At 36.3% G+C, this 23,712-nt stretch overlaps 1 protein-coding gene across 3 annotated transcripts in view; it reads left to right on the forward strand.

Moving 5' to 3' along the window:
• Positions 1-23,712, forward strand: part of XPR1 (xenotropic and polytropic retrovirus receptor 1) — a 257,324-nt gene that overhangs the window by 134,367 nt on the left and 99,245 nt on the right. For all 3 annotated transcript variants that reach the window (XM_045399533.3, XM_045399577.3, XM_074027870.1), the window contains one exon: positions 21,699-21,800. In XM_045399533.3, the coding sequence (XP_045255468.1) occupies positions 21,699-21,800 (102 nt within the window). The remainder of the gene's footprint in view (positions 1-21,698; positions 21,801-23,712) is intronic.

A 23,712-nucleotide genomic window follows, 5' to 3' on the forward strand; every position in this document is an offset into this window, starting at 1 on the left:
TGTCCTGTTCATAGCTTTCTAGGAGGATTTGCTTCATTCATAGATGATTTGTAGGTTTCTGAACTTCATGTGCCAAAAATAAATGGTCAGAATCGATGCTTCTATAGGAGAACCTCAAGTTCCATAATGACATTTATTTCTACTATAATCTTTTGGGGAATGCATGTGAGTGGCATTTAGATTGAAAACATGAGTACAATTACATTTATGTAATGCTCTGCGACTGTGAGAAGGATTTTTGTGAGGAGGATTTTACACAATGAAATGATAATTATCAGCTCTTGCATTCTGCAGGATTTAGGAATGCCACCCTTTACCAAAGTTAAGTAGAAAATATTAAGGGTAGGGCTAGTGAGTCTGAGGAGCACATAAGCTTTGCTACAAGGGCCAAAGGCTTCTTGTCCCACTGAATCTATTCTAACACCATAGACATGTCATACTCCTTGCTTTTAGTAACAAGAGCCAGAGCCATTCATTTCTCAGTATCCTTAAGGCTTTTAACTATTACTGTTCATAGTGATTCTCTGAATCTTGCTCAAAGAAAAGAACTTTATTTCCCTTATGTGAATAAAAATTCTATGACTAAATATTTCAGTAAGCTCAGGAAAGCGACACTTTACCCTAACATTTAATAAGTTTAGTGAACTGTAGTCTACTTGGACTAATTTGTTCCAGGTTTCCTGGAATAGAAAGAATTACTGTTGTATCTCTCTCTCTGTCTCTCTCTCTTTTTTTGGAGATGGAGTCTTGCTGTGTCACCCAGGCTGGAGTGCCAGTGGCGTGATCTCAGCTCACTGCAACCTATGCCTCCTGGGTTCAAGTTATTTTCCTGCATCAGCCTCCCAAGTAGCTGGGACTACAGGTGCATGCCACCACGCACGGCTAATTTTTTGTATTTTTAGTAGCGATGGGGTTTTGCCATGTTGGCCAGGCTGGTCTTGAACTCCTGATCTCCTGACCTCGTGATCCGCCTGCCTCGACCTGCTGAAGTGCTGGGATTACAGGCATGAGCCACTGCGCCCGGCCATCTTCGTCTCTTTACTTAGAGATTTTAGCATTCTGAAGCAGTGTTTCTTTAAGGTGAATGAACCAGTTTAAGCATCTTAAGAAAAATACAGAGCATCTCCAGGGTCTTTAACATTTTACATCCAGTTTTAGAAGCAATTCATAGTTCATCTGGGAACCTCTGGTTAAGAATGCCAGTTTTAGGGGTGTCTTTGTATCTTTATTTTTGGGTCTTGGGAACTCTTTGCATAATTTTTGTCCTTTTGTAAATTAGAATTCCCACCCTTTTGCATCCTAGAAACTGTATTAATTAATGGCTTACATTTTAATACTAGCTTTCCTCAATTTGATGCTTTCAAAACATTAAACAAAAGGTCTAGTTGTCTTATCAGAGAGTCAGTGAGGTACTAAAATGCATTTTCAGGGTTAAACCTGGAAAGTGTGGAGTTGCAGCCCTGCATACACAGAGTATGTCCTTCTGTTTTGCAAAGGAACAGATCATTACCTTGAGCTTGACAAAGCAAAAATAGGATTAAGTGCCCCCTACTCTCAAATTAAGGGCAATCTTGATAGGAATAATTACGATTTATCCTAAAAGTTACTGAATAAGAAGTATATGCTAACTCAAGCCCCTTGGAGGAACCTGGGAGCCAAGTACTCTATAAAAGAGTCCAGTGACCTTGGCATAAGATAAAAATGAGAGGTAAAAGATGTTGAGACAAAACGAGTGTTATTATGATAGCTAAATCACCTGAAGAGCATTTCATTTATACTAAGGAATTTACTCCTTGCATTTAGCTGTAGATTGTAAAATAAAGTTGCCTAACTAAGTTTTACTATCTCAACTCCCCTAAACACATGTTGTGTTTCACTTGGTTAACAGATATCCTAAATGTAGGTAGAAATTAATTCACCTCCATGTACTACTTTAGGTTATAGAAATGCTTATTGGTTGGGTTCTTTCATTGCAAGCAACTTAAGTTGGATGACAAAGTAAAATGGGCATTTATTGAAAGATGTTATGGTGGCACATAGAATTGAAAGAACAGAATATTCAGATCAATTCGAAAGAAAAAAGTAGGTCAACGTTGGTGCTCCCAGCAGTGCAATGCATGAACTTATTTGTGGAAGAATGTTTCTCAAATTGTCTACAGCCAAGAACATCTATATCTGTTGTTTTTTTAACTCAATATTTTTTCCTTTTTTAAAAAAATTATTTTTAATTTTTGTAGGCACATAGTAAGTATACATATAGGGTACATGAGATGCTTTCATACAGGGATGCAATGCATAGTAATCACATCATGGAGAATGAGGTATCCATCCCTTCAAGCATTTATCCTGTGTGTTACAAACAATCCAATTAAACTCTTTTAAGTTATTTTAAAATGTACAATTAAATTATTATTGACTACAGTTACCATGTTGTGCTATCAAATAGTAGGTCTTATTCATTATTTCTGGTGGTTATTTATTCATTTATTTTTGTATCAGTTAACCATCCCCACCACCCCCTAACCTCCCCACTACCCTTCCCAGCCTTTGGTAGCCATCCTTCTTCCTCGCGCTCGCTCTCTCTCTCTCTCTCTCTCTCTCTCTCTCTCTCTCTCTCTGTGAGTTCATTTGTTTCCATTTTTAGATCCCACAAATAAGTGAGAACCTGCAATATTTGTGTTTCTGTGCCTGGCTTATTTTGTGTAACATAATGATCTCCAGTTCCATCCATGTTGTTGCAAATGACAGGATCATATTCTTTTTTATGGCTAAATAGTACTCCATTGTGTGTATGTACTACATTTTCTTTCTCCATTCATCTGTCAATGGATGTTTAGGTTGCTTCCAAGTCTTGGCTATTGTGAACGGCTGCAACAAACATGGGAGTGCACATACCTTTTCGATATGTTGATTTCCGTTCTTTTGGGTATACCCAGCAGTGGGATTGCTGGGTCATATGGTAACTCTACTTTTAATTTTTTTGAGGAACCTCCAAACTGTTCTCCATAGTGGTTGTACTAATTTACTTTCCCATCAACAGTGTATGAGGGTTCCCTTTTCTCCACATCCTTGTCAGCATTTGTTATTGCCTGTCTTTTGGATATAAGCCCTTTATATCCAAAAACTGGGGTGAGTCAGTATTTTTTCTCTTAAATAATTGTTTTGGTTTTGAGCTTATTACTATGTTTATATATAAATACTGGTTAATTTTGATAGTTTTATTATTTCATTAGTCAGCACATCTCTGTAGTCGTCTTTGACATAGCCTTTTGCGTCAGTGCTCAGCTACCTTCCTGTATTTTGTTTTATGTTTTTGTCTTCTGAAAATTTCCCTTTCAGTTACACATTTAAAGAGATGATGTTTTAGTTTGGGCTGCTACAGCAGATTATCATAGACTGGTTGGCTTAAACAGCAGACAGTTATTTTTCATGGTTCTGGAGTCTGAAAGTGTAAGATCAGAGTGCCAGCATGGTTGGGTTCTGGTGAGGGCTTCCTGATTATGTCCTCACATGCCATTTTCTTGATTTCTGCATGCGGAGAAAGATCTTATGTGTTTTTCTCTTTTTAATTTCATCATAAGGGCTCTATCCCCATGGATTCATCCAAACCTCAATAGCTCCTAAAGGCCCCACCTCCAAATCCCATCATATTGGGGATTAAGTCTTCAAGATATGAAGGGAGGCTGGGGAGACACACAAACATTTAGTCTACAGCAGATGGTTTTTACATTTTATCCAGCATTTTTAGATGTTCTGTGCTATGAAGGTTGCTCAGAATATCTGATTTACTTTGTTTCCAGAAATGAAAGTCTCAGTCTTTTCAACCTCAACTAAAAATAACTTTGTTTAAAAATGCACCAGATTATGTTACTCCCCTGCTTACTGTCTTTTAAAGTGTTACATGGCCCCTTCATCTGGCCATCCCTCTCTCTTCAGCCTCATTTTACATTACTTTCTCTTTCATTTGGTATTGTTAATCACTACTGGTTTTCTTTCCCAAGTCAGCCTTGCTCTGAACTCCTGCTTAATGTTATTTTTCCTGCCCTGCATCCCTCAGCTCCTTCTTTATATCTCAATTGAAGTGTTCCTTCCTCAGGAAGACTTTCTGGATCTTTTTGTAATGGGTTAGTGCCTGTTGATGTGCTCCCCTAGCATTCTGTGCCTTCCTATTTATTACATACATTGATTGTTCTTCTAATTACTTATTTATGTCTGTTTTCCCTCAAAGCACAGGGAACGTGTTTGCCTTCTTCATCACTGTATCCTTAGTTAATATCATGGTGCCTGGCATATAGTAGACATTTTTAAAATATTTGCTGTTGAATATATAACATTGATATTTAAGATTCATTATTAGCCTATCTTATGAATTAATTAGCTCAGGTAATGGTATTATAATTAATTAAATCATTCTCTTGATTAAGTTTGTATTTTTTTTTTAATTTGTCTTTAGGCCCTAGACATTTTGAATTAATCTGTTTTTACATGAAATAATTTAAAACTTACAGAAAAGTTGCAAGAATATTACAGAAAGAGTTCATATATACTCTTTATCCAGCTTTCCTTAATGTTAAAACGTGCTCAACCATAGTGCAATTACCAAAACCAGGAAGTTAACATGTTGGTATGATATTACTGACTAAACTACAGACCTTGTTAAAGTTTTACCAGATTTTTTTCTTCACGTCCTTCTTGGTGCCAGGATCCAATTCAGGATCTGACTTTGCGTTTGATTGTTGTGACTCTTCAGTATCCTTCACTCTGTGACACTTCGTTAGTCATTACTTTAATACTTTGATGAGTATTGTACTTTGATAATTGATTTGTACAGCATCTAAGTTTATTTCTGCCTGATGTTTTCTCATTTTTGGATTCAGATTGTACCTTTTTATCAAGAATACCAGAGAAGTGATGTTGTGTCCTTCATAGTGCATTATTTCAGGGAGTACCTGTAGTTGCTATGTCTTCCTTTATTGGTAGTATTAACCTTGATTACTTGTTTAAAGTGGTGTCTGCCAAGTTTCTCCACGGTAAAGTTACTGTTTCTCCCTTTGGATGGATAAATATCTTCTTGTTCCTCAAACTTTGACCCATTGATTTTTATTATCTATGGATGGATCTTGCTCACAAGAGTTACTACTGTGGTATTTGCCTAGTGGTGATTTTGTATTTTTCTCATTCCTTCTATATTTATTAATTAGAATTATTCTATAAGGAAGAGTTGTTCTTTCTCACACATTTATTTATTCAGTTATTTATTTATACCAACATGGACCTTTGAATATGTGCTTTATTCTATGGGTTATAATCTAGTACTGTTACCGTCATTTATTTTATTGCATTGGTCATTGGGAGCTTCTTCAAGTTGGCAGAATTTAATGTATGTCATTTTGACCTGCCACCATTCTTTTGCGAAAGTTTCTTATTTTCTGGTATCATAAGGTATTCCAGGTTCACCTTGTATTTTCCTTGACCCAGCCCTGGAAATCAACTTCTTCTCCTAAGACCCCGACTCCTTTTTTTGGAGAATGGTATTTAGGAACCAAGATCTGAGTGCTAGACTTATTGTTACTAGAGCCTTATTGCTGCTAGATTCTACCAGCAGAGGAGCTAAGAAATGTGTGTATGTGTTTGTGTGTGTGTGTGTGTGTGCGTCTTTGTGTATGAACTTTGTATACACACTGATAGGGTTTGGCTCTGTGTTCCCACTCAAATCCCTTCTTGTAGCTCCCATAAATCCCACTTGTTATGGAAGGGACCTGGTGGGAGATGACTGAATCATGAGGGCAGGTCTTTCCCATGCTGTTCTCATGATAGTGAATGGGTCCCATGAGATCTGATGGTTTCAAAAATGAGAGTTTTTCTGCACAAGCTCTCTCTTTGCCTGCTGCCATCCAGGTGAGATGTGACTTGCTCCTCCTTGCCTTCCACCGTGATTGTGAGGCCTCCTCAGCCATGTGGAACTGTAAATCCAATAAACCACTTTCTTTTGTAAATTGCCCAGTTTTGGGTATGTCTTTATCAGCATCATGAAAACTCACTAATTCATACACGTGTCTGTATTTCTATATCTATTTGCATATATATTAACAACCATAAGTTCACACTGTTACCTCTGATTTTACTCTATCACTCTAGCATACAAATTTTATTGTAGCACCCCAGGTTTTCTGGCTCCCCAAAGTACCCTTTCTCCTATTGTGTACCTGAAATTTACCTGATACTCCTTGTATCAAGACATACAGACTAGTAAATAGTCAATCATTTAAGGTGTTGAATACGGTAAGGGTTATGTTGGTCAATAATGTCTCTGAGAAGGGTTATTTAAGAGGGTAAGTGTCAGATGACTAGGGAGAAAATGTGACTATGAATGTTGGGATTTGGGAAAAGAGATGGTTTGGGGATACTTCGGGAAAAAAATGTTCAGACAGGAGAATAAACATCATGTATTTACGGTCCAGAGATAAGGAAAGTATGGCTGCTCCCAGGAACTGAAAATCGCTCAGGATAGTTATATAGGTTGAGATTTAGGGTGAATTAAAGCTAAAGAGATGTAGTACTGACTCTTGTAAGACTTTATAAACTATGTTGCAGGGTATGAACATTATCCTGAGAACAACAGAGAGTTATTATTTTAAGCTAAATAATTATATTCCCTTTCCTTTCACAATAGAAAACCATTTTTAGCATAACTCTTTGTTATTAGACTTATAAATGTAAAATTGTACTCATACTTATTTGTATCTCATGTAATGCTACAAAGGTTTTGACATAACATTTTCTTTGAAGGAGAGTCCCAAGGAAAGGAACTTAGTCATTGTTATGAGTCAGTGAATGTGTGTCATTGAAATACTAAGGATTATTTTTTCCCTTTTCTAAGATGCCATGTTTTTTTTATCCTTTTTCCCTCTATGTTTTGCTTTAAGAGCAATGCAGCTATAAAGTATGTTTCAGTTGCTTAGATGATACATTTGTCTATATGTAATTAAAAGCCAAAACTGTGATTTTACATTAGAAATGAATTAAGGTTTATTAATTGAATGTGTAATCTCTTCTTCAAGAAAATAGAGATTTTATCACCTGTCCAAATCTTCTATTTAAATATATAATCACTAAACTTTTTTAAAAAATTGCGTTTTTATAGTCAGTTGTTTCCTTAATTTCATTGTTTTATATGATTTTCCTTTGTTCTCTCATCTTTCTCAGTATGATTCTGTGATGTATTTTGTCGGTTTTCTTTTAGTCATTGGAAGAGTCCCTTTATCAGACAAACAAGTGGCTGCGTTTCTGGTCTAATTTGAAGAATATTGAAATGTCCCAGAATATAGAGGAAGAGAGAAGTATATAAAACCCTGGCTCTGAGGGAATTTGAGCTAAGAACTTAATTTTCTTTAGTTGGTTATGTTGCTGTGAAATCAGAGGAAAAGAACATTGCAGGAATTTTACAACAAAGATGCAGTTTATGGATATTAAAGAATTAACAAAGGATAACCCATATCTGGATTTTTAAAATACTTTTTTTTTTTTTTAAAGAAATCTGTCTTTCCTATCTTTTTTTTTTTTTTTGAGACTGAGTCTCGCTCTGTCGCCCAGGCTGGAGTGAAGTGGCGTGCTTTCGGCTCACTGCAAGCTCCGCCTCCCGGGTTCCTGCCATTCTTCTGCCTCAGCCTCCTGCGTAGCTGGGACTACAGGCGCCCACCACCACACCCGGCTAATTTGTGTGTGTGTGTGTTTTTTTTAAGTAGAGACGGGGTTTCACCGTGTTGGCCAGGATGGTCTCGATCTCCTGACCTCGTGATCCGCCCACCTCGGCCTCCCAAAGTGCTGGGATTACAGGTGTGAACCACCGCTCCCGGCCTGTCTTTCTTATCTTTTTATATCTGACCAGAATATTGATGTTCCTCATACATTCTCTCTTTAGCTATATGTCTTAGTCCATCCTTTCTGCTACAACAAAATACTTTAGTCTGGGTAATACATAAATATAATAGAAATTTATTTCTCCTAGTTCTAGAGGCTGGGAAGTCCAGGATCAAGGAACCAGCAGACCTAGTGCCTGATAAGGGTTTGCTTTCTGCATAAGGGCTTGCTTTCTGCTTTCAAGATGGCGTCTTGTTGCTGTGTCCTCTGGAGGGGTCCAACACTAGGTCCTTACGTGGCAGAAAGGATGAAAGGGACTAGGGAGATTTCTTCAGCCTCTTTGATAAAGTCACTAATCCCATTCACCAAAACACCTTTTAAAGCTGCATCTCTAAATACTATGGCATGGGTGATTAAGTTTTATCATTAATTTGGGGGGACACATTCAGACCACAACATTACATATATGCTTGGCACTTTGGAGACAAATGAGATGGTTACCTAACTATCATTCTTTGAACACTTTTTCGCTGGCGTAAGTCACCAGAGTAATTAAGACTCTTACGGTTCATTGTTTTACTCGTCTTTGCAACAGTGAGACTGAGAAGTCAGGGCCGAGCACCGCCGTGGCTCCCACCTGTAATCCCAGCACGTTGGGAGGCTGAGGCAGGGGGATCCCTTGAGCCCAGGAGTTTGAGACCAGACTGGGCAACAAAGCAAGACGCTGTCTCTATATAAAACTGAGGAAAAAAAAAAAAAAAAAAAGGACTGAGAATTCAGTTAAGTTAATAATAGTATTCATCTTGGATTATCCTCAGGTATTTTTTGTTTGCTTTGTTTATTGTAACTTCAGTCTTAATAATAATTTTGATCTATTGCTTTGCAAGAGTGAAAAAGAACTAGGATTACTAATGGTTCAGTTAAAAGTGGATCTAACTAGATAGATTTACTTAACAAAATGACTTTAAATAATGGTATACTTTGTGGTATATAAAGTAATTAATTAGCTGAAAGAATTAGAAAATAAAAGGCCTTCAGCTAAAAATAGCTAATTCTCTTGAAACTATCATCGGTATACAAAGTAGTGTTTTGTCATATTTGTTAAATGGAGAAGAGTGCTGGAAAAAAAATCCCCTTTTTATTGTCCTTTAAGGGAATTCATTTCCAGATGTATATCCAGATATATATGGATATATTCATTTACATATGTGCTAATTCCTGAAATTGATTGGTCTGAATAATTAGTCTACAGTCAAGAAGTCCTTTTTCAAATTGTCTTTCCTTGACTTTATAAAAGAAAGGCTTGTCTGTTACACAATCCAAATTTTGCTATGATACGTTGTTACCATTCTGGACCCCAAACAAAGGAATTATCTGAAATACTCAAATACTCATTGTAGGTATTAAGAAAGTGAGGAACAGGATAACAGATCCTTTAGAAGTTCAATTTATTTTTTGTTTTCACTGAAACTGAAAGAAGACTTAATTGTAAGCTTATTTATCATTAAAATTAATTTTCAATAATAGATCATCATGTGACTTTTGGAAAATATGTAGGCATTCAAAGATTGACATTGCTGCAGCAAACTTTCATTCTGATCTACTTATTTATGTTAACAAGATTTTTTAGCATTTATGTCTGTAATATGAAAAATAGGAATAGAAATTCTTAATTGTGTCATTCTATAATATTTGTAATATTCTCACAAATAATGTAATATGTATCATTTTAACAGTAATGTGATATTTATCAATGGATATCTGAAGTAATTAGAAAAAACTCTGTTCATTTAACTGTAAGATTTATTTTCAAATTTCCAATAACATTTTGCTTTTTATGTTTAATATTTATCAAAACTTAGTACATATATATTTTCAATGCAGTGTGCTGTAACTGTAATATCTCAATCCAGAAGAAATTTTAACATTTAAAGGTTGATGATTAGAAAGGGTTTTTATTTAAGTTTTAATTTATATACATATTTAATGACTAGGAAGTATAAAATGATCAATAATTGACTTCCAAACTTTAAAATATATTAGGATAAATCCTGTAATGTAGGTAGAGTGGAAGTACAAATTCAAGAAGAAAATAGAATGATGTGAATCTTCCAGCTGTTAAAGAAGAGCTTCTTTATGTATTTGGTAGTGAGCTAGCATCAAGTAATTATTGAATTATTGTGGCAGTTAATTTCCATTATACAATTAAAACAATGTCCTTGTATTTTAAAATGCAATTAATTACAGCATGCCAGAAATTACATTGTTTATAACTATTTAAATGTGTTCAAAATCAGTTATCATGACTTAACAATTGCAAGATAGTTATTCAAAATTATTTTAGAAGTTACAAGAGCAAAAATAATTTGAAAACCACTGTTACATACCTCCCACTTCACTAATGAATTATACCCTTGCTTGAATTATTTATTGATATTTCATTTATTGTTGATCTTTACCTAGCAGATATTAGGTAAATACTCATTGGGATATTAAATAGCTTGGACTGTATTATATCTAGTGCTAGTGAGATTGATTTTTTTCTCACTTACATGTCACTATTATAAGTGAAAAGACTTTTTTGTGTATGTTCTACCAAGAATATTTTAAAACCACATTTAGTTAAACCTCATCTGATAAAACCTTAAGATAGACTCAGATCAGAACATATTGTCTACGGACTGCTTAAGCCTAGTTAGATTCAGAATCATTTTGCAGAAATAAGCAGTTTTAGTTAGAAATTTGCAATTAGGAAAAGACTTAGAGGTTACCTATTCAAATGCCCTTATTTTTCATGGTGAAAACAGGCCCAGAGTGTTACTTGCTCAAGCTAATATAGGTAGTTGGCAACAGAACCATGTCCAGTCTGCACTAAAACCTACTGATTTTACCTCCAGAATATCTTTTGAATGTTTTCACTTCTCTGTCTCCAGTGCCCTCACTCTAGTTGAGGCTGAGGCTGTTGTAATCTCTCCCTTGGTATGTACTGTACTATGTCTCGTTGGTCTCCCGACAACCTCATTTGGAAAGCATATTTGATCATGCTATTCCCTCTGCTTAAAATCCTTCAAAAATGGCTCATTGGTCTCAGGAAGAAGTCTAATCCTTTATTCTACCCTTTGTATATTTGTATGATTATTTGATTAAAGTTTTTTCCCTCAGACTGTAGACTGTAACCTCAAAGGGCAGAATTTATGTTTATTTTGCTTATCACTGTATCCCTACCCCTGCCACATTGCCTGGTACATAGGAAGGACTTGATACTTGTTGAATGAATGACTCCTGATTTAGCTCTATTTCTACTACACCAGTGATTTTAGAGTAACATTTTTATCTTTGAAATCTTTGCCATATGCTTTATATAATTCGTCTACCCATCTGTTGATGTAATAGCATCTGGAAAAAAAGGATTTCAAGTTAGTTATTCTCAGTTTATAAATCACACTTAAAAAAACACACACCTTTTTTTTGGTACAAGCATGAAACAGTAGTGCTAAATATTCTTTCTATATTTGATGGAGCCTGGTCATATATTTAATTTTTATTTCTCTGCTGTCTTAAGCAGGAGAAACTAAGAAATCATAGAAACTATTGTGTAGGGAATATAATTAAAATGCAAAGAGGTGGTGTGATAGTAAAGTTAGTGCCTCTCAAACTGGTATTCCACAGAATACTGTTTCAGGAGATCTTTTTTTTAATTTTAATTTTATGTTTTGAGACAGGGTCTTAGTCTGCCACTCAGGCTAGTGTATAACATGATCACAGCTCACTGCATCCTTCATCTCCCAGGCTCAAGCGATCCTCCCACCTCAACCTCCCAAGTAGCTGGGACCACAGGCGCACACTACCACACCCAGCTAATTAAAAAATTTTTTTTTGTAGAGACTGGGTCTCCCTAAGTTGTCCAGGCTGGTCTCCAACTCCTGGGCTCAAGCAGTTCTCCCACCTCAGTCTCCTGAAACGCTGAGATTACAGGCATGAGCCACCATGCCTGGCCTATTCCTGCAGATTTTAATAGGTATTCTACAACCCTTTCTCCATCTTTCTGCCATCATTCCCCCTCTACCACCAAGGATTGTCTTCTTATAAATAACTTTGGGAAACACAATGTATTAGTTCCACTTCTCATAGAATAACAGTGTATATTAGCATAGTCAAGCTTTTTTTTGCCTTAAAACAGAGTTTCTCAACCTTGATACTGTTGACATTTTGGACTGGATAATTCTGTGTTTGGAGCAGGCAGTGGGAAGGATTGCTCTCCTGGAAATTGTAGACTATTTAGCAGCATCCTTGACCCCTACCCATTAGACTCTAATAAATATACTCGTGGTTGCCCAGCTGTGACAACCACAAGTATCTCCAGATATTGCCAAATGCCCCTTTGTCCCCTGGAAGCCAACCCACCCAAGAGTGAGAACTACCTTTAAAAAGTCAGTTTAATCCTGTTTTATATTCATAATTCCCAGATTTATTTGAGGATAGAATACTTCTCCTTCTCCTTCATTTTCTCACCTAATTTCCTAGGAAATGTGATTTTAAAATTATCATTTAATAAAACAGAAACTAATTCTCCTATTTAGGCTTCCCCCTAAAACTCATCAATATTTTCTATGGCACTTAGAATAAAGTTCAAACTTCGTAACATGGGCTTTGTGCATGAAAGGGCCTTTATCTGCCTCCGTTACCTCACCTCCTATCACCACCTGGTGGCAGTCACATAGTGAGCTTCTTTCAGTTCTTCAGGCATCTCAGTTTCTTTTCTAACATGCTCTTCCCTCTGTTGGGAATTATTTTGTCCTTGTTCTTTCTTATCCTTTAGGTTCAGTCTTAGATTAAATGTCATCTCTTAAAAAGAGATGTTTTCTGATCGTTTTTTACCCAGCCAGAAAGGATAGCTATCTATCCCAGTTCTTACGCTCTGTCTCATCACCCTATTTGTTGTCTTCATTCACTTTTTATAGTTTGTAATTCTTTGTTTATTTGTGTAGATTTCTTTCTGCCTCAGTCGCTAGAATGTAAACTGTATGAGGGCAGGAGCCACATTTATCTCATTCATCATATCCCTAGCATTTAATAGAGAGCCTAGCATCTAATAGGTACAATAATTATTTGTTGAATAAATACATTTTATTAATATAATTCACATATTATAAAATTCACTCTTTTAAAGTGTATAATTCAAGACTGGGCATGGTGGCTCATACCTGTAATCCCAGCACTTTGGGAGGCTGAGGTGGGTGGATCACCTGAGGTCAGGAGTTAGAGACCAGCCTGGCCAACATGGTGAAACCTCATCTCCAGTAGAAATACAAAAATTGGGTGTGGTGGTGGGCACCTATAATCCCACCTACTCAGGAGGCTGGGGCAGGACAATCACTTGAACCCGGAAGGCAGAGGTTGCAGTGAGCCAAGATCACGCCATTCCACTACAGTCTCAGCAACAGAGCAAGACTTTGTCTCAAAAATAAATAAATAAATAAATAAATAAATAAATAAATAAAGTGTGTAATTCAAAGGTCTCTAATATATTCACAAGTTTGTGCAGCCATCACCACTATCTAATTCAAGAACATTTTCATCACTCTCCACTCCTCCTTCCCCCAGCCCCTGCCTGCCACACCACTCTACTCTCTGTCTCTATGGATTTATATATTCTGGACATTTCATATAAATGGATTCATACAACATGTGATCTTTACTGTCTGGCTTCTTTCTCTTAGCATAATATTTTCAGAGTTCATCCATGTCATAGCATGGAACCGTACATTACTCCTTTCTGTGGCTGAATTGTATTCAGTTGTATGGATATACTACATTTTGTTTATCCACTTATCCATCGGGAGACATTTGGGTTGTTTCTACTTTTTGATATTATAAATAATGTTGCTATGAACATTCATATATGAGTTTTTCTGTGAACATATGTTTTTACTTCTCTTGGGTATGTACCTAGAAGTAGAACTGTTGAATCATATGGTAATCTGTTTTTAACTTGTTGAGGAACTACCGAACTGGCTTCCCAAGTAGCTGCATCATTTAACATTCTTACCAGTAATATATGAGGGTTCTAATTTCTCCATATTCTTACCAACCCTTATTATTGCCTTTTTAAATTATAGCTATTCTAATGGGTATGAGATGGTATCTCATTGTCATTTGATTTGTATTTCACTAATGACTGATGTGTTGAAATATTTTCATGTACTTATTGGTCATTTATGTGTCTTCTTTGGAGAAATGTCTATTCAGATTCTTCGTCCATTTTTAAAAATTTGGTTATATGTCTTATTGTTGAGTTAGAGGAGTCTTTTTGGCATATTTTCTAAAAGAGATGAAAGAGTTGTAAGTCTTTTTATATTCTGGGTACTAAACCCTTGTCAGATAGTTTTGATATGGGTTTGCAAATGTTTTCTCCCATTGTGTTTGTCTTTTACTTTTTTGATAGTGCCCTTTTAAGCAGAAAAGTTTTTAATTTTGATAAAGTTCAATCTATCAATTTTTTAATTTATTGCTTATGTGTTTGGTGTCATATCTAAGAAACGATTATCCCATCTGAGATCAGGAAGATTTTTACCTGTGTTTTCTTCTAAGAGCTAATGTAGTTTTAGCTCTTACATTTAGATCTTTGATCACTTTTGACTTAATTTTTGTATCTGTGTGGGAGTCTAACTTCATTCTTTTGCATGTGACTATCCAATTATTGGAGGTTTTTTTTTTTACTTTAATAAAGTATCATAATTTTCAAAAAATGAGAACATGGTTTCAACATTTACAATTTTAAAAATAGTGTGTGGAGCACATACTGTGTATCAGACATTATGTTGGGTATATATCATCTATACAGATTTTAAAAAGACATAATCCCCGTCCTAAACGTCTCACAGATCTGGAAATTAAGAAAATTGAGAATAAAAACTTGAATGGAACATTAAAGATATTTGATGGTGTTAATAGTGGTTTTAAAGAAATGGTTTTTGAGAAGATTGGCCTTTTATGTATTTAACCCAGAGATTGCATGAGAAAATTTGATGACATTAATAGAATAAAAATGAAAATATTCCTGAATGTTGCTGTAAAAAGCACTTCATGGTGGCTGCTATGCAGTAGGAGTATTTTACCTTGATCGGTACTCTTAAAGAATTATTTTCTTTTTGAGACAGTCTCTGACACCCAGGCTGGAGTATGGTGGCGCGATCTCGGCTCACTGCAACCTCCGCCTCCTAGGTTCAAGCAAAGAATCATTTTCTATTAATGGTTTGCAGGGTGGATGAGAAAGCAATTGTCTGTCATCCACAAATGCAAGTTGGAGATAAGACGATTATAGAGATGACAAAGAAATCAGTCTTTCTCTCTCTCTCTCAGTGTAACTGTGTGTCTCTATTTTAGTATAACTGACTCATTTAATATTTATTTAACTCAGAGCAAGGGAATCTCTAAGACGGTGTTCTTTAAGTCGTTCTTTACCTGTTTTTATTTTTTTCACTCGTTTGACTTCCTTTTTTCTGTTACTGCTAATCTTATTGTTAATATAGCTTGCTAATATTTGTACTTATTTATGCTAGCTCTCTCTAAGCTTAGTCTTTTGTGACTAATTATTGAATTCAGGACATGTTTAGCCCATTGTATTAGTCTACTCAGACTGCCGTAGCATAATAGTACAGACTGGGTGCCTTAAACAACAGAAATTTGTTTTCTCATATTTCTGGAGGCTTGAAAGTCCATGATCAAGATGCAGGCAGAAATGGTTTCTAGTAAGGCCTCTTTTCCTCTTTGCAAGCATTTCCCCACACATGGCCTATCCTCTGTGTGTGACTGGAGTGAGGGAGGCAGAGGGAGAGAGAGAGCACGCGCTTATGTGTTGGGCGGGGGCAGTGGGGGATCTCTGGTGTCTCTTTTTTTATAGGAACACTAGTTTTGTGGGATTAAGGTTCCATTAATCTTAAGTCCTCGTTTAACCTTAATTGCCTCTTTAAAGGCCCTGTCTCCAAATACAAGTCACATTGTGGGGTTAGGGCTTCCACATATGATTTTGGGTGAGACACAGTTCACTCATAATACCCATGTAGCTCTTAGTAGTCACTTTTATACAGTTAATATGTTTATATTCCCTATTTTATAAAATACAGTGATTTTTCTATAAAACTTATATTGATATTGGGGAGGGGAAAACTCACGTCACCTAGGCTCTTTGTACCTCAGTTTTCTCATCTGTAAAATAAGAATATTGGGCTAGTTGATTTTTGAATGCTGAAATTCTCTGATTCTCCAATTCAGAGTTACTGATTTCTGACATTCAGCAGGTACATTATTGGAAGCATCTTATAATAGAAATTGATGTTCTGTACATTAGCATTCTGTAAGTTTCTCATAACTGAAGTGAAAGGCTTAATCATTCTATATACCGCTATATTCTGGTATAGATAATCTATTTCCTGTGGTCCCAGCTACTAGGGAGGCTAAGGTGGGAGGCTCGATTGAGCCTGGGAGGTTGAGGCTGTAGTGAGCTATGAATATGCCACTGCACTTCAGCCTGGGTGACACAGCTAGGCGCTGTCTCAAAACAAACAAACAAACAAATGAAAAAACTCTATTCAACTAGCTATGCTGGGCTGATTAGTTTTTACTATGTATAGTTTAAAGGTCTGGATATGGTATGTTTCTTTTTTTCTTCCAGTTAATAATATCCTTTATTTATACAGTATAATTTATTTATCCTTTATGAATACCTTTTCATTTTAATGGGTTCAAACAATATAATAATTGAAGATAGCAAAATGTGAGAATCCTTCTCATACCTACTCCCCTTTCAAAAGAGGTAACCACAACACATTGTTATGCATCCTTGCAATCTTTCTATGAATGCACATATGAATATTAACTTATGTACATATTTTCCATTAATGGGATCGTGCTATATATATTCTGTTATTTATTTTTTCCTCAACAGTGTTTCTTGATTTTTTATACACACCAGGATGTATGTATATTATTTTTTAAATGCATAGTGTTACGTAATATCATAATTTACTTAACCACTCCCCTTTTGGACATCAATTTGTTTCTTTTTCACTATTAAAAACAGTGGTGAGGCAGGGCGTGGTAGCTCACACCTGTAATCCCAGCACTTTGGGAGGTTGAGGCAGGTGGATGACCTGAGATCAGGAGTTTGAGACCAGCCTGACCAACATGGTGAAACCCCATCTCTACTAAAAATACAAAAATTAGCTGGGCATGATGGCGGGCACTTGTAATCCCAGCTACTTGGGAAGCTGAGACAGGAGAATCGCTTGAACCCGGGAAGTGTAGGTTGCAGTGAGCCAAGATCATGCCGTTTCACTCCAGCCTGTCTGTTTCAGTCCAGACAGAGCAAGACTGTGTCTCAAAAAAAAAAAAAAAAAGTGAATGAAGATCCTTGGAAATAAATCCACTTGTATAGAGATTCCTTTAGAATACATTTCCTACATGAGGGATTAAACACTGAAAATTTTGATAGCTACTGCCAAATTGTCTTCCTAAAATTTACACTTCCATCAACAAGGAATGAGTATGTTCATTTATCCTTACCATTGCCAAATGATACCACTATTTTAAAACTCTTTCTAACCTGATGGTTGAAGAGCTGTATTTCCTTTTTTAAAAAAGTTGCATTTATATGACATCTGGCATCCTTTCATTTGTTCATTGGCCATTTATATTTCTTTTTCTATGAATTGCTGTAATTAACCTACTTTTCTTACAGAATCAAATTATCTTTTTAATATTGACTTGTAAGAATTTTAAAAAATATATTTTGCATGTTATTTATTTTAAATGTTGTAGATATATATTTCTGCTGCTTTTCTTTTAATTTGCTTGTGGTGTTTTGTGAAATGGAAATTTTTATTTTGTGTAAGTGTCAATCATTTCCTTTATGGCTTCTGTGTTTTGTGTAATATTAAGAAGGCCTTCCCCATGTGGAATTATTTAAATGTTCTGTTTTTTATAGTGTTTTATATCATTTCTTTAACTCCATTTTGAGTTTCTTCTAAATTGATGGCTGGTTGACCCAGCCCTATTGATGTATAATTCATTCTTTTCTCACTAAGATTTGAGGCCTCCTTTATCGTAATCTAAATTTCTATATATATGAAGATTTACTTCTGGACTCTGTTCTTTTTGCTGTGTTTTTCTTATTTACTAAAAGTGTACTTTTAATTACAGTAGTTTACCAAGTCTTTTGATATCTGAGAAGGCAAAAACATTGTCCTTCATTTAACTTATTTTGCACACAATTCTTGCTGTTTTTATTTATATTTTTCTCCTTCTCTTAGTTTTTTTTTTTTTTTTTTTTCTTGGTCTGTGTGTGTGCATGTTACTGTAACCTTACTCTACCTTCTTCTGATTAGTGGCTATTTTATGTCTGAACTAGAAAACTAAACAAACTGCCGGTGTTTTAGATAAAACAATCTCTCTCTCTTCTTTTTTTTTTTTTTCCTTTTGAGATGAAGTCTTGCTCTGTCACCCAGGCTGGAGTCCAGTGGTGGGATCTCAGCTCACTGCAACCTCCACCTCCGCCCAGGTTCAAGCAGTTCTCCTGCCTCAGCCTCCCGAGTAGCTAGGATTACAGGCAGGAGCCACCATGCCCAACTAATTTTTATATTTTTAGCAGAGACAGGACAGGGTTTCACCATGTTGGTCAGGCTGGTCTTGAACTTCTGACCTCAGGTGATCCCCTCTGCCTCGGCCTCCCAAAATGCTGGGATTACAGGCATGAGCCATCACACCTGGCCAGATAAAAAATCTTTAAAGCAAAGAAATAAATTCTTAGGAGACTGATTCATGGGTAGAATATTCATGCTTTAACACATGGAGTTTATGTATATTTTAATTTCTCAGAGGCCTAGATTTTTTGTTTCTGAATTCTTGGTCATACTATAAATAGCTGATGTTGAATATACAACCTATGTGAACATTAATATATATTAAAAATTATTTTAAGAACAGAAGCTATGTTTAAATCATTTTGCTGAACAGTTGTATTTCTATTGCTTTATGTTAATAAAAGTTGTCTGTTAAGAGGAAAACACAGTAAATATGACCAACCAAGCCCATGTTTTACTTTTGGGTTTTCTTTCCTAACAATAGAGAATAAAATAAAAATAATTAGATAATTAATTAGAATAAGCTGTTACTCTTATTTTAAATCAGCTATTCAGATGCTATTGTAAGAGCTGCATCTGTTACCATGGAGTTTCCTTAACTCAAACTCAGCTTTAAAAAAAAAAAAAAAGGCAGGAAAGAAAGAAAGAAAAAGCTGTGGCCTGCTTCATGCTTTGAAAAAAGTAATTCCCAATGACCTTGGGCAGCTGTAGCCCTTATTGTACCTAGATTGCGGAGTTTAAAGTGGCCATCCTGTTTTACTGCAGAATCAATACAACATCCTGCATTATCTGCTCAAGTCTAAAGCATATGAATTAGAGAAGCAGGTATGTTTAAATAAAAGTTTTGTGCAGTGTTATTCAAATAAAATGAATGGATTCAGCATGCTTTTTAGAACCTTAAGCTTTTGTTTTTCTTTTTGTTTGTTTTTTGAGACGGAGTCTCGCTCTGTCTCCCAGGCTGGGGTACAGTGGCCGGATCTCAGCTCACTGCAAGCTCCACCTCCCGGGTTTACGCCATTCTCCTGCCTTAGCCTCCCGAGTAGCTGGGACTGCAAGCGCCCGCCACCTCGCCCGGCTAGTTTTTTGTATTTTTTGGTAGAGACGGGGTTTCACCGTGTTAGCCAGGATGGTCTCGATCTCCTGACCTCGTGATCCGCCCATCTTGGCCTCCCAAAGTGCTGGGATTACAGGTGTGAGCCACCGCGCCCGGCCTTGTTTTTCTTTAAAATATCTCTGGTACTACAAATTATACCATGCAATAATATGAATTTATGTATATGTGTATGCGTATCACATACTGCTTTTGGACCATTTTCCTTATTCCTAGACAGGTGGAGTATTTTAAGAGTTTCTGGGACTGCACTGAGTTTTGGGGGACCTGGGGCTCAGAAAGGAACCTATACTTTTTCTACACTTTTCAATCTTAGAGTACCTCAGAGATCCAGAAATAGGATAGTTCTATATTATTATTATTATTTTTTAATTTATTTATTATTATTATACTTTAAGTTGTAGGGTACATGTGCACAACGTGCAGGTTTGTTACATATGTATACTTGTGCCATGTTGGTGTGCTGCACCCATCAACTGGTCATTTACATCAGGTATAACTCCCAATGCAATCCCTCCCTCCTCCCCCCTCCCCATGATAGGCCCCGGTGTGTGATGTTCCCCTTCCTAAGTCCAAGTGATCTCATTGTTCAGTTCCCACCTATGAGTGAGAACATGCGGTGTTTGGTTTTCTGTTCTTGTGATAGTTTGCTAAGAATGATGGTTTCCAGCAGTCCCTACAAAGGACACAAACTCATCCTTTTTGATGGCTGCATAGTGTTCCATGGTGTATATGTGCCACATTTTCTTAATCCAGTCTGTCACTGATGGGCATTTGGGTTGATTCCAAGTCTTTGCTATTGTGAATAGTGCTGCAATGAACATACATGTGCATTATTAATATTATTAGCATCTAGAGAGTCTACATAGATCTCACTTGGCCAAGAAACCTACCCTTTTAGGCTTGGGTTCCTGAAGTTACATATATCTCTACATATGGGATTCAGTAGGTTGATAGGCTACATGACAGAACTGACAAAGTGAATCCAGCCTGCAGAGACATGTATTGATTGGCCCACACAGTGTTTTTAAAATATCTGGATTTATAGCTTCTCCTGAAAAATGGAAAGATTTGACAAACTGGGCCGACATCACCACATGGCAGCAACTAGACAGACATATCCTTTCCAGCTTGTCAGAATCCCAACCACTCCTTCTCCTGAAGGTGTCACTTTGTCATTTCTCACCACGTTTGCACAATCATCTACTTGCTCAACACATTTATGTTACCTTCCCAGCTCCTGAAGGTTTGGAACTTGTAATTTACACTATTCAGTGCACACTTCTTTCTCTGTATGTGGTACAGTTAAAGTAAAATAGATAGCAATTTAATATAGAATAAAATCAACTCGTTTTCCCCAGAAACATATTATACATTCATGTCTTCATACCTTTGCTTTGCATTTTTTCCTTCCCCGAGATATTTATTCTCTTGCTGAATGAATTCTACTCCGCTCAGCCCCTAGTACCTTGAATCTTCCTTGATCAATTCTGTCTACAGTTTTTTTTATCTTCTACAGTCTTAGAACCTTATTTTCTCCCACATTATAAATTTATTATAGTAGAGCTTTAGGAAACTCTCATTCACTTAAAGAAGGCTTGTGTGTGGTCTTATGAAGAGGTTTTTTTGTTTTGTTTTTGTTTCTGTGTTTTTGAAATGGGGTCTTGCTCTGTTACCCAGGATGGAGTGCAGTAGTGCAATCTTGGCTCACTGCAGCCTCCACCTCCCTCAGCCTCCCAAGTAGGTGGGATTACAGGTGCCCACCACCACGCCCAGCTAAGTTTTGTATTTTTAGTAGAGACGGGGTTTCACCATGTTGGCCAGGCTGGTCTTGAACGCCTGACCTCAAGTGATCTGCCCGCCTTGGCCCCCGGAAGTACTGGGATTACAGGCATGAGCCACCGCACTTGGCCTGAAGAGGCCTTTGATTAGTCTTTGCTTAATATGGTTCACAATTCATTTTTTCAGAGAAATATATATAAAGTTGTCATTTTAAAAACTCAAAAAGTAATCTTAGTTTTTGTTTCCTTAGTTTTCTCAATTGGCCTTTGGGCATTAAATTTAAATATCATTTTCTTGTCTTTCAGTTACAGATGAGGACACAGTAAAGAGGTATTTTGCCAAGTTTGAAGAGAAATTTTTCCAAACCTGTGAAAAAGAACTTGCCAAAATCAACACATTTTATTCAGGTGAGTAATTAAGAGACTTTTTTTTTTTTTTTCTCCTGCCAGGGAAGGATAAATTATACCATATCATTGTTGAAACTTCTGATCAATGATCATTGTTTTTAAATTGAGTCTTGTTTTCCTTACTATACTACACTTAAGAGGTATTTTCTTAGCTGGGATAAGAACACATCTGGTTTCTCAATGTTTAAGCTTTCTGTGGTCATTGCCTAGAATCTTCAGTCAAAAGGATATTGGGACTTCATTGAGAGGCAGTAGCTTGGTATAGCTTCACTGTGGCCCAGTTCAAAGCTTAAAGAGTCAGAAACTTGATATTATCATTTTAGCCAGAGATGAATTACATAGTTCCAGCTTATCAATGATGGCAGTTTTATACCTTTTCATTGCCTAGAACACTCATACTTATTTCTCTAAAGCACTGGCCTCCAGAGTAGCATCTACAGTATGCCATTGGAATGTGAGAAAAAAATGTTGGAACTTATATAAATTTATGTCTGAGTCTTTTGAATTTTATTTTTCATACATGTATTGTTGTAACATACCTAATATATATTAGTAAAACAATGTCTTTATAGTGAAAAATTTTGGAAACATTACTCTAGAGCACTACCTTAGGCATCAAGAGTCCTGTGAGACCTAGTTAATAATCAGATAGTTTCATGAGTACAGAATCTGAACAAAGTGAGTTCAATTCAGAAGGATATTTCATCTAGACTCGAAACCTTACACATAGTTCCTGTTACACTGCCAAATTTACAGCCTAGTAACTGGAATACCTATCCCTTTGAATGTAATGTATCTATCCCCTGAGCAGTAATTTATGAAAAAAATTTTAGTCTGTAATTGTATTTAATATCAAAAATATAAAATTACTCTATTTTTTCTTTTCATATTTAATATGTAAATTACATGCCTGCTATTGAGAATATACTCTCATCTCTTGGCAAAGACTTTAGAAATACCATAATCTTATAACTAGCATAATCATAAACCAGATATTAGTGTGAATTAGTCTAAAGATGAATAGTTTCATGACTTTACTAATTTGTTTTTTGGATGATTTTTTTCCTGGCTTGTCCACAACTTCTGGAAGCATCTTACTCAGATAACCTTTTTCAGCAGCCCCTTCAACTAGAGGCTGATCGTTCTCTTTTATAGAGTATTGAGAGTCAGGAGATGGAAAAAGGTAAAAAGAGTCAGTGAGAAAGAGCTGCCAGAAGACAAGAGACTGAGTCCAGCATTCTCTTAGCTACCATTGTTCTTCCAAATCAGCATTTCTGTGTATTTCTATAAAAATGAATCTTCTTCTAAGCATCAGTATTGTTCTATTTCTGCCACTCCTGTTCGTTAGCATCTGCTGACCTCTTGGTTGCTCACTGTGAACTTGGACTCCTGGCTCCCAGTCAATCTCTATCTTAATTTTTCGTATCATGCTGGATGACTTCATTGTCCTTGTGGACAGTCATTTTCAGTTACACTGTACTTTAGCCCCATACACACATAGCCATACCCATCACCCAGAATTCCTCTCCTCTAAAATACCAAAACCTAATATGAATCTATGACCATTTTTCCCAGCCTTTTAGCTTTTTACTCCCCTACTCCTTTAATATGTTTTTCCATGTCACAGAGCTCTAGTTTCTTGACTCTCCCATTTTATTTCAGTTTATCATACACCTCTTATAATTATTTCCTACTTTTTTTTTTGTCTTCTTTTTTCCTTTTTTTGGAGAATGGGGTCTCACTATGTTGCCCAGGCAGGTCTTGAATTCCTGTGCTCAAGCTATCTTCTTGCCTCTGTCTTCCTAAGTGCAGGGATTATAGGCATGGCCACCACACCCAGCCAGAATTATTTTCTTCTCCATCAATCATTTTAACCATTTTGACCCGTGTTTTTAATCCCTTTGCCCTCATT

This window comes from Macaca fascicularis, chromosome 1 (genome assembly GCF_037993035.2).
Source record: "Macaca fascicularis isolate 582-1 chromosome 1, T2T-MFA8v1.1".
Classification (NCBI taxonomy): Eukaryota; Metazoa; Chordata; class Mammalia; order Primates; family Cercopithecidae; genus Macaca; species Macaca fascicularis.